Source organism: Drosophila arizonae, chromosome X (genome assembly GCF_054131065.1).
Source record: "Drosophila arizonae isolate 15081-1271.41 chromosome X, UAZ_ARI_1.0, whole genome shotgun sequence".
Taxonomy (NCBI): Eukaryota; Metazoa; Arthropoda; class Insecta; order Diptera; family Drosophilidae; genus Drosophila; species Drosophila arizonae.
In genome coordinates this window covers 13,495,791-13,506,808 of record NC_142927.1, presented here as the reverse complement: position 1 = coordinate 13,506,808, position 11,018 = coordinate 13,495,791, and the positions used below count along the sequence as shown (strand labels likewise).

Genomic DNA, 11,018 nt, shown 5'->3' with positions numbered 1-11,018 from the left:
AAAAAAATACAATTTCAAGATGGCAGCCTACTTCCTATCGATGTATCGTATACTAGTAAGAGAACGATAGCAGGATACTATCGATTTGACAGCAACCCTGCTGATGTGACAGTGCCGCACAGCTGAGCTCTCTCACTGCTATTATTTAATCGCCCAACATTTCGTTGATTTCTCACCAAAAACTTAAATAAAACAACAAAGTACAAAATGGCTAAAAGCCCCGAAACTGTGTCTTTAGATCAGCTGGATAAAGATCAAATGAAAACAGTAAGTAACCAGCTGCATTTGATTGATAAACATGCTGCCAATGTGATGCAATGTGCAATCGAATAAGCCGCCCGCTTGAATCTGATTTGTTGACCTGTAACTGAACAACGTGCACATGTATATATGTATGCATACGTATATATATAGTTTTCAGATTTTCTGATGTCGTACAACAAACTATCCGAAATGTGCTTTACGGACTGTGTGCGCGATTTCACATCCCGCGATGTCAAGGACTCTGAGGTGAGTCAATTAAATCTAAAGCCCAATGGATCAAAGGAGCTCAAACGTTTCTGATTTTATAGGAGAAATGTTCACTGAATTGTATGGAAAAGTATTTGAAGATGAATCAACGTGTCTCCCAGCGCTTCCAAGAATTCCAAATGATTGCCAACGAAAATGCCTTAGCCATGGCCCAAAAAACCAATAAACTATAGAGGAAGAATCATGAGGAAGCTGCACAGTTCGAGTTACTAAGTAGTTGAGTTAACAACAAACGAAATCCCAGCCCAGAGCTACAATAGCACAAATGCATTTCTATTTTGCATTTGTATGGCCCCTAGCAACTAGCAATTAAATAAATACAAAAATAGAAAACACAAAATTGGGTTCAGAGAAACTCTTTCGAGTCCTCTTCAAAAAGTTAACTCTTAACTGGTATTTATTTATTCAGCTGAGGACAACATATTCATCTATGTATATCTGTTCTGCTCTTATACACACATTCAATATATATTTTCTCTCTCTCTCTACCTTCCTTCTAATCTTTAAGCGAATTTGTGGCATTTGGTTTTCTTGTTGATTTATATATAGATAAGAGATAAGAGATCTGTTATTTTATTTAATCATGTAAAGAGTTAAAAGACACAGCGAATTCTTATGTTATAAACAAAAAAAATGAAAGGAGAGCAAATGAAGGAATATAGGGATAGACAAGGGCTGCGAGATTTGTTTTTGTTGTTGTTACGATTTATCATTTCAGCCTCTTAACATAATTAATTTTTAAATGTGCGGCAAAAGCTTAATGTGCTATTGCCTTAAATCTAGGTTTAAGTAACGCTGACAGGGGCTTCATGTTCCACTAATGATTTATGTCGATCTATGATATGATCTTTTTTAAATCATATAACCTACATTCTTATAGACATACATATTTAATGATATATGTATATATGAAGCCAACGCCTGTCGGCTAAATTAAATACTTAAAGGCTACACAAATGTATTGTATCCTGTTGAGCTATTCAGCTAGACTCATTTGTTCAGTGACTGGTGCCGCCTGCCTCGGATGGAAAGCCCTCTGCCTCATTGATTAGAGCATATTCGAGAATGACGCGGCCCTCTTTATACCTGTTAAGGAGACAACATGAACGATCATCAAAACAAATAGCGGGCTAAATTTGATGGATTTTACTTTTGCGTCTCCTCGGTGGCAAATTCATACATCCAGCCAAGCTTTGCGCCGCAATTCTTGCACATTACATCGCGCACCATATGTCGTCCAGTGAGCATCACGCGCTCCTGAATGGCACTGAAAGTCAGGTTGACAACGCGCTTGAATAAATAAGCGCGACCTGCAGAAGCATAAAAGTATCAAATATAACAGGGGGAACACGGGAGTATAAGAATGGGATTGGATCTCCTACCTGTGGCGCCTGTGAATCGTGTGCTAATCAATTGGCTGCGATTCGTTAAGTTCGTATGACATTGGGCGCAATTGAAGAGCTTTAGCCCACCCAAATGCTCCAGAAAGATGCGACCCATAATTTGCCTTTGACAAATTGCTCGTTTACCTGTCTTTAATTATACAGTCTCTATGTGTGAGTGAGTGCGCGTGTGTGTGTGTGTGTGTGCGTACTTTTCTTTGTTTGTTGACGCTGTGTGTAGAAATTGTTATACAAAATGAGTTATTAAATATTTTGCTAATGTGCAAAATTTTTTTTGTTATTTTCTGCTAATTGCAAAACTTACAGTTGGTTGACCTTTTCTGCGTCGAACGCACAAAATACCAATATAAATGCTAAAGTTGTCAGGTCCTGTAGCACAATTAAGCGTCGCTAGATATGGCTTAGACTACAACACGCTAATTGCGACGCCTGACAATAAAAATCCAAAAAAAGGAAAATAAAGAAAACAGCGTAGCAATAACAATGCAACGCTTGCTAGGGCTAACGCACAGCTATCGCATGTAAGTATCGATAGTGGAATAATAGCTGATTATTTAAAGTCAATTATTAAAAGCGCAATCTAAGATTATAAGAATAAAGCGCACTTAGAATTAACAGCGAATTTATAATTAAATCTTTAAATTGTTTAAAAGCTGTTTATGGTGCTGATCGATTATAATTGATTATGCCATCGTATAGCTACCATACTCGATAGTGCTGGTATTTTTGCAGCCCCGGTAAACAGCTGTTCACTACACGTGATTGTGCAATTGTTGATGCTGGTGTTGTTGTTGCTGTAAGCGGCAGCCAGCACACGCTGCTCCTAAATAATTTTGTAAATAAATTTATAATCAAAAATTCGAGTATGATGTGCAAACGATTTTACAAAATTCAAAAATAAAAAACAACTTTCTTGGCCCCCAGTCCTAACAATATGGAATCCAAAGACTAATTGCGTTTGAGGAGACCATGCTAAATTTCAGACTTCAAGCAATTTGCTGTTGACAACAATTTGTATATAACGGTATAAATAAAGGAAAAAGGAAAAGAAAAATATGCAACTCCCGCGTCGAAAACTGCGCATACTGCTCACCCTCGGTAAATATACCATATATCGTCATGCGACAACCGGCGCTGGATCTGGCGCTAGCGTTGGCACTGGCCGGACTGTAGCGCTGCAAAAGATGCGTGAATGGCATCGGAATGCGTTCAGCAATAAGTTTCTGCTTTTCACCAATGTGGGCATCTCGCTAACGCTCAGCTCCTTGGGCGATATACTCGAACAGCAGCTGGAGCTGTACAACAAAGAGATTGAGGAATACAGCAGCATACGTACTCGTCACATGGCAACCAGCGGCGTGGCCGTTGGCATCATTTGCCATTATTGGTATCAGCTGCTGGACAAGTATCTTCCGGGCCGAAGTATGCGTGTGGTGGCAAAAAAGATTGTGTTGGATCAATTGATATGCTCACCATTGTACATCTCAGCGTTCTTTGTGACACTTGGCATACTGGAAAAGAAGGAGGCGCACGAAGTGTGGGAGGAGATCAAGGAGAAGGCCTGGAAGCTGTATGCAGCTGAATGGACCGTTTGGCCGGTGGCACAATTTGTTAACTTCTATTGGATACCCACACATTATCGCATTTTCTACGATAATGTCATTAGTCTTGGCTATGATGTATTCACATCAAAGGTGAAACATTCGCCTTCCACACATATGCCATCACCAGCCACCCCGTCTGTGAAAATGTTGAAGACGCAACAGGCTTAACTTAGTTAATACTTTAGTTTATTGCCTTTTATGCCTCTATTTCTCTATCTTATTCTTTAATAAATTCAGATATGTATATATTGTATATACGCAAGAGTTAGTAAGTAAATTGTTTTGCGCTGTCTCTCTACTCTGCCCGTCTGTTAACTAATCCATCAAAAAGTCGGCCTGCAACTTTCAATATTTGTTTCATGCAATTGCAAGTTGCAACCGGTTCCTCATGACACGCCCAGACGCCTTAATTGATGCTGATGAATTGAGCACAATGACCGGCTGTGCCGAAAAAATTGATCTATGGCAATTAAATTCTTGTTTGGCAATTCAGCAATCAGCTAAGGAACCTTTTTCACAGCTTTAGATGTGCATGTTAATGACGCAGATGAAACGCGCACGTTTGCTGATAACTGTCTGTGGCTGGCTAGCTAGCAACACGCCATGCCACGCCCTATTTATATTTAAATATACATATATATAATTCTATATATATGCATATGAAAATATACTTATGTGTATGATAAGCGCCCATCAGTTGCTAGCTAATTAAAAAAGATTAGACTGAGTTAAACAAGTATGTAACCGCCGCATCCCATTTGAAAACGTTATCAGCGCTTTATGGCATCGATTACATTGTCTTGTCCTCCGATAAATATTTGTTCAGTTCGATAATTAGTGTCAAAGCTATCGATGCTCGTCTCTCTAAATGCGAGCAGCTTGAATGTAACGGATTTTAATGAAATTTTAAAGCTTCTACATGTTTCATAAATGCAATAATTATATTGTTAGCAATATACAAATATATACAGTTTAATTTATAATGTTTTTACTCGTATATAAATCTAATATAAGTATAAATCAGTGCAGCCCATTCGAAAGTCTTATCTGCACAGGTTTGGGCATATAAATCTAAACTGTATACACACATTAAATTCATATATATACATACAAATGTGTACATACATATATATCCATTAATGAAACAGCTATCTCTAACAATGACTGAAGAGCGCTTATCAATTCTCATGACATTGATAATGAAAAATTGGTTTGTGCGAAACGAAGTGAAAGCAAAATGAAATATAATATAGCCATTAAAGAATGTGCAGTTTATTAAAAAAAAAAATGTGTATAGTAAAGCCTCCCTTGGCGGAAAGGCTCAGCTTTTCTGTAAAGTGCATAAAAATTGATTAACATTTAAAATGGACATGTACATTTTAATAAAGTCATATAATAATATTATAATTTTATTTTACTCTCAATATATTGTTTTTATAATATAACTTATTTAATGAAAAGATTCAATTTTGTTTCAAGTTCAAATAAATGTTTTAAATTTCTCTAAAATTAAAAATTTAATAAATTATTATATATAAATTAAATACACTATTTGTTTTATTACAAATAATAAGTACAAATACTTACATAATACATGTTTCTGATATTCGAGTAATTGGAACCGACAGACACATAACTAGATTTGTTCTCACTAGTTGGGCTCTACTGTACTTATTTTTAATACTGACAACGACCTTGATAGCGCACAGATAAGAAAGACTACCCGCAATTGCTGAAGCTCTGCAGATAAACTTTTTCTTGATTTGCTTTTAGGCCCAGCAACAGGTGAGCAAGTTGCAAATATATATAAATATGTACATATATTTATACGCCTTCATATAACAGCCGTTTTGTTGTTGCTTTGGGTTTTTGGAAACGATATTTGCATATTTAGTTTGCTCCAGCAGGCTTGGGTTGATTGTAAACCGGTTTTGGTTAAAATTAATTTCATTTTTTGTATGCCTTTTATTTTTTGGCAAGAAGAAGCAAGCACAATGGGAGCTTAGCAACTGAACAGGCCCCCGAAATTAATGAGAGCTAACAAAAACTATTGATCGAGCAGTGTTATGGCAGTTGCTATTCGGCGTTTTCTTTCTATTTTTGAGAATCAATTAATTTTTAATCATCTTAACATCTTTGCATCATGATTTACTTTTGATTAGCCCTTGCTATATTGCCAATGAATTTCAATCTTTTATCTCAATTTGCATCGAATTAGATTTGGCTCAACTGTGCGTATGCGTAATAAATGTGTGAATTTACAGCTCCAAGGCTGCTCTCAATGCTGTAATTCTAACCCAATCCAAAATCAAACACAAACAACAACAAATTTCAACTTGTTTTCGAACTTAATTGACGTCTTCGTACAGCGAACAACAAAAACAAGTAAATTAAATGAAAACATTTACAAGAGGCTGACAGCAAGTTGTGCCAACGGCCCCCCGGGGCCCGCTTAACAGTGCGATAGAGGGCGCGATCGCTAGGAACGCGCGCTGATTGGCCAATTTTCTGGGCTCGTCTGTGATGTGCCTCTCTGCGATAAAAGAAAAAGATAATAAATATAAGCATACGTACGGTATATATATATATATATATATGTACATGCACATCTACATGTACATGTTCGGAATAAGCAAGGAAAGCAAGGAGCGCAGGGCAAGTGTGCGACGGGTGCAGTTGATGCGAAGAGCGCGACACACGCGAACAAATTTTTGCGCGTCGTTGTTGCTGTTGCTGTAAAGAGTGGGCAACGCAAATGAAAGAGCGCGCTAGCTTTACAGCAGGCGAACAGGTATTGGATACATACATATGTATGTATGCATGCATTTATGTGTGTTTGCGGGCAAATATATGTATGTTGAGTTATTTGTGGCTTGTTGATCGACTACTTTGTTAGCTGAGCAGATTCTGGTATTGTTTTTAGGGTTTTCAGGTGCCACGCGCAATTCTATATAAATGTGTGTGTGTGTGTGTGTGTGTTTGTGCAAAACAACTAACATTAAGCTCAACTATAATATACTCGCACTTGCATCGATCATCGATATTTTGTGTTTTGATTTGCATTAGTTGAGTGCGAAAACAAGGGGCAGCTCTATTAATTTCGACCTTTTTTAACCGGCACTACTATTTCAATGATCGGCTGATTTTCGATGAATCTCTCTAAAATTGTCGTAAACAAATAAATAAATGCTATAAAAAATTCACTTTTACAAGGCTATTTATAAGTAATCTACTATTGATATTAGCATTATCATTACTAATATTATTTATACAAATAGGCAAATATATTTAGTGCAAATATACCTTATTTTTTATAAATTTACATGCCAGGGTATAGGCAGTACGTAAGCACTTTGCTATGCTCGCTGCTGTTGCCCCCAGGTGACACACGTGTAGCTAAATTTCCCACTCGTAAAGCTCGTCAAATTACACTCTATATATAAATATGTCTATATAGTATATATGTACGATCTTAGCTCATATATGTCGAGTATGCATATAGAAATATGTATGTATGTTTACACGTGATTGAAGCGCGAACAAGTCCATAAAGATGGCAATTTAAAGATCATAAAATCTTGATTTCATCATAAAATAAAATCGCCTAGCTCTGATAACCAAATATAGTGTATATATGTATGTATGTATGTACGTACTTGTGGATCTGAAAGATGATCGATTCCAAATAGTCAACGTATCGCTCGCTCTGGCAATTGCCGGGTTAATGAATTGGCTTTTATTTTGTTTGCCATTAGCCTTGAAAGCGCTGCGAAATTTCGGTAGAAAGCAAAAGCAAAATAACAGCGACTAGTTTTTTTTTTCTTTTTTATTCGTTTATTTGGTTTTTTTGGGGAATGTGAAAATATCAATTAGAGAGATAGTCAGGGCAGCTGGTAAACAAGCGCACTGCTCTTGTCTTATTATCTATTTTTGAATGCCAAAGCCAAAGCTCGACAGTGAAAATCCAAGGGGCTGCTCGACCTTGAGAGCACTTTTTTATTTATTTTTTTTTTTTAAGAAAAAAAAAAACATAGGTCCCAACAAAAAACAGCCCACCACGAAGAAGCATACAAATGAAATAAATAGAAAAAGTGAACAAAAAAAAAGAAAAAAAAAAAAAAGAAACAGAGAAATAATACGTAAGCAAATAAATCACAAAGCGCCCACGAATTTTGCCATAAAAATGCCAGACAAAAACACAGAATCTATCTGCACAAAGATAAACACATATCTATATCAACTATATATAAATGTATATATTTATGGTATATAGGAAAGGTGGACATATCATGTATATATCTGTACTCTTAATGGCATCTAAAGTGCAGTCATAATATTAACTATTAAATATATATACTATGTACATATATCTCCATGTCATTTAAATTATAGATTTTCGGCTTACAAATCCTGAATCCTTGTAGTTTTTCATTGTGTATATATGTATATATATTTTATATTATATAGGTCCTTTTATGTACCTTTCCCTAATAGAATCAGTTTTATATGAATCTATTTGTAAAGACAAACGTTATCTCAGATGCTCCAATATTAATACTCTTATATTGATTCACCTATTTTGATAATTAAATATAAGATCCACTTATATGGGTATACTGTATTGATTATCTTAAAAGGATACTCTTATATATATCATCTTATTGAGATTATTTTAAATTGATTACTTATTTATTAAGCTACTTTATATATATCCTTATATATCGACCGTATTATTTAGATCTACGTATATTGTTAAACTTGAATAGATTCTCTTATAGAGAAAAACTTGTATATAAGACGTTTTTTTTAGGTGGATCTATATAGCAGCATCTTAATAAAGGGATCCATACAAAAGAATATATTTAAGAGGATCTACAGAACAGTGTCTATTTATGAAACTATATATGTATATATGTATATGTGCATGTGTAGCTAAATCAGAGAGATTTCCTATGTAGCAAATCAATCAGATGACTTGCTGAAACATACGTACATATGTATATATATCGCAACGGCTATGCGAGTGATCTGGCAACATTGGCGTACATTGTCATCGTCGTCGTCATCGCCATCGTCAGGCGCTGATAAAGCCAAAACCAACTGATCACTGATCATGTGCGCCACTGTCACTTGCAAGTTATTTGCTTATCAATTATGCTATATTTCAATTATATGCCCTGTAGAATGACCAAATCGGGAATTATTTGTGGAATCCACTGTATCCCGAGATTTCTGGAATCAAAATTTCTAGTGATAGCTCAAAAGTCTTAAGTCTTAATTATGCCTTGGAATATCAGATGACTATAGCAAAGATCACTAAAAATAATATATTGACAATGATAATACATTTGCATTTCAATAGAAAGAGTACATACATAGCTTATTCTGTATTCTTTCTAATGATCACCTGCAGGGTATTTTCTAGTCGAAAACTCTCGCCGCTCGAGTTGTTTTAGTTGGGCTCCTTTGCTTTATCTAAGAGCGGAAACTTCAAAATATTATGGAGTGCGATGTTATTATAAAATATTAGGTATGATTTTAGTCATCATCAAAGGAGAAAGAGGTAGCATGAGATAGAAAGGGAAAGGGAGAGAGAGAGAGGAAGGGGAGTCCATAATCGAATTTTAAAAAAGTGCGCAAACAAATGTAGGCACAGATTCTCAGATAAACACACACACACACGCACACACACATGCGCAAATATGTGCTGGGGGCGTGAGCTAGCATTTTTCAGTTATCTGTTTCCCTTTTCTTATTCTATTTATTTAGAATTTTTAATTATTTTTTGCTTTGACGTAAATGCTGCAGAAAAAAATTAATAAATAAAAAAAAGCAAAAGTTTTTAGAATTGTTTATATATATAGAAATTATTTCAAAAAATCAGATCGTTAGTTAAGTACTTATGGACTATATATATTGTATGTACATATATACATATACATATGTATATATTTGGACTAGAAATGAAAGACAGAACGATTACGTAGCCAGAGAACCTTTTGACTCCATATGGAAATGGATTTGTATGGCAAGCGACAGCGCCTATAACCCGATCAGATACTATATAGACGATGTCGCCCTAGTGACGTATAGCTGCTACTCAAGAATTATACTTCATTCCGTATGCTATTCCGTTGTGAGCTTAATCTGTGGAAAAGAAAGAGAAAGGATGAGATGGAGATATATATAGAGAGACAGAGAGAGATAGGGAGGGAGAGATAGAGAATAAACATAGACATACAGACAGAGAGGTAATGATAGAGGGAGAGAGAGAGAGAGGAGGAGGAGAGCGAGGTATATATATCGAGAGAGATAGACAAAAGAAACAGAGAGAGAGAGAGAGAGATTTATGTATCGAGAGAGAAAGAGCGAAAGGTACAGAGAGAGAGGTAGATATATGTATAGAGGAAAACAATGATGTAGAGTGAGATGAAGAGAGATAGCCAGAGTGTGCGACTGATATAGACAAAAAGAGAAGACGAGAGAAAGAGAGAGAGAGGAGACTAGTTATTTTCTTGAGTAACTGTCTTGATTGCGAGAGGTGAGCATGCTTAGATCGTTATGTTTGCCAGATGGTGGGGGACAATAACAACTTGATAAATTCTTGTTATTTACTCCTGCAATAATATAATAATTTAATAATATTTGCATGTGCGAAAACAACAACAGGATGAATCGCAGTTGCAATTGGGACTGCGGCTGCGACTGCGACTGCGATTGCGACTGCGACAGTAACTGCGAGTGGAGTGGGGCCTGGGGTCTGGGGCTCAGGCTAAGGCTGGGGCTAGGGTTGGGGTTGGGGTTGGGGTTGGGGTTGGGTTTGGGGCTGGTGTTGGTACGATGACGCGCTTCGGCTATCAAGGTTAAGACAAGCAAAACAAAATGCTAGTAAGTGAACAACAAAAGCGCTAAAATCCACAAGCTACAAACATCACAACAGCAACAACAACAACAACAACAATAATATTAAGAGGCCGTTCATATTGCGCATACGACGCGTGTGCTGCGCAAAAAAATGAAATCAAAACAGATGCGAAGCACAAGAAAAATTTGGTAATAATAAAATAAATATTACTTTAATTGGCCTTGCTCAACTAGCAGATACCCTAAATAGCTTATAACAAGAAGAGAGAGAGAGAGAGGGAGAGAGAGAGAGAGAGAGAGAGAGAGAGGGAGAGATGGAGAGGGAAAGGGGTGAATATGTTAAGATATTCTAAGATCCTCTTGCAGTCTCTTGTAGTCCGAAAAGTGAGAGATTATTTAGTTGTGGTGAGTAAGAAGCGAGAGTTACCTATTTGTGGATATATACGTATATTGAGCCTAAAAACTTTAATAAATATATTCTATAGAATAAAGAAGAAATGTTCTGTGGATTCTAGATGAAAACGGGCCAGCTTAGATGTATTCTCTTCAGCTATACGCTTTCTGCTATATGCATTTGCTTGAAATCATTATACCCTGTCCATACATGGACTTAGGG

At 36.3% G+C, this 11,018-nt stretch overlaps 3 protein-coding genes across 3 annotated transcripts; 2 read left to right on the top strand and 1 right to left on the bottom strand.

Moving 5' to 3' along the window:
• The first annotated feature begins 56 nt into the window (after window positions 1-56).
• Window positions 57-914, top strand: Tim9a (translocase of inner membrane 9). The gene is made up of 3 exons (XM_018014187.2): window positions 57-267; window positions 415-510; window positions 573-914. Exons 1-3 carry the CDS (start codon window positions 208-210, stop codon window positions 702-704), a joined length of 288 nt encoding a protein of 95 aa, XP_017869676.1. The 5' UTR covers window positions 57-207; the 3' UTR covers window positions 705-914.
• A 174-nt stretch (window positions 915-1,088) lies between these two features.
• Window positions 1,089-2,460, bottom strand: Ype (yippee zinc finger protein). The gene is made up of 4 exons (XM_018014186.2): window positions 2,239-2,460; window positions 1,914-2,144; window positions 1,682-1,841; window positions 1,089-1,617 (listed from the first exon to the last, which is right to left on the bottom strand). Exons 2-4 carry the CDS (start codon window positions 2,029-2,031, stop codon window positions 1,530-1,532), a joined length of 366 nt encoding a protein of 121 aa, XP_017869675.1. The 5' UTR covers window positions 2,032-2,144; window positions 2,239-2,460; the 3' UTR covers window positions 1,089-1,529.
• Window positions 2,461-2,680: 220 nt separating this feature from the next.
• LOC108618238 (mpv17-like protein 2) lies at window positions 2,681-3,791 on the top strand. The gene has a single exon (XM_018014168.2). It carries the CDS (start codon window positions 2,990-2,992, stop codon window positions 3,704-3,706), a length of 717 nt encoding a protein of 238 aa, XP_017869657.1. The 5' UTR covers window positions 2,681-2,989; the 3' UTR covers window positions 3,707-3,791.
• The last annotated feature ends 7,227 nt before the right edge of the window (window positions 3,792-11,018 follow it).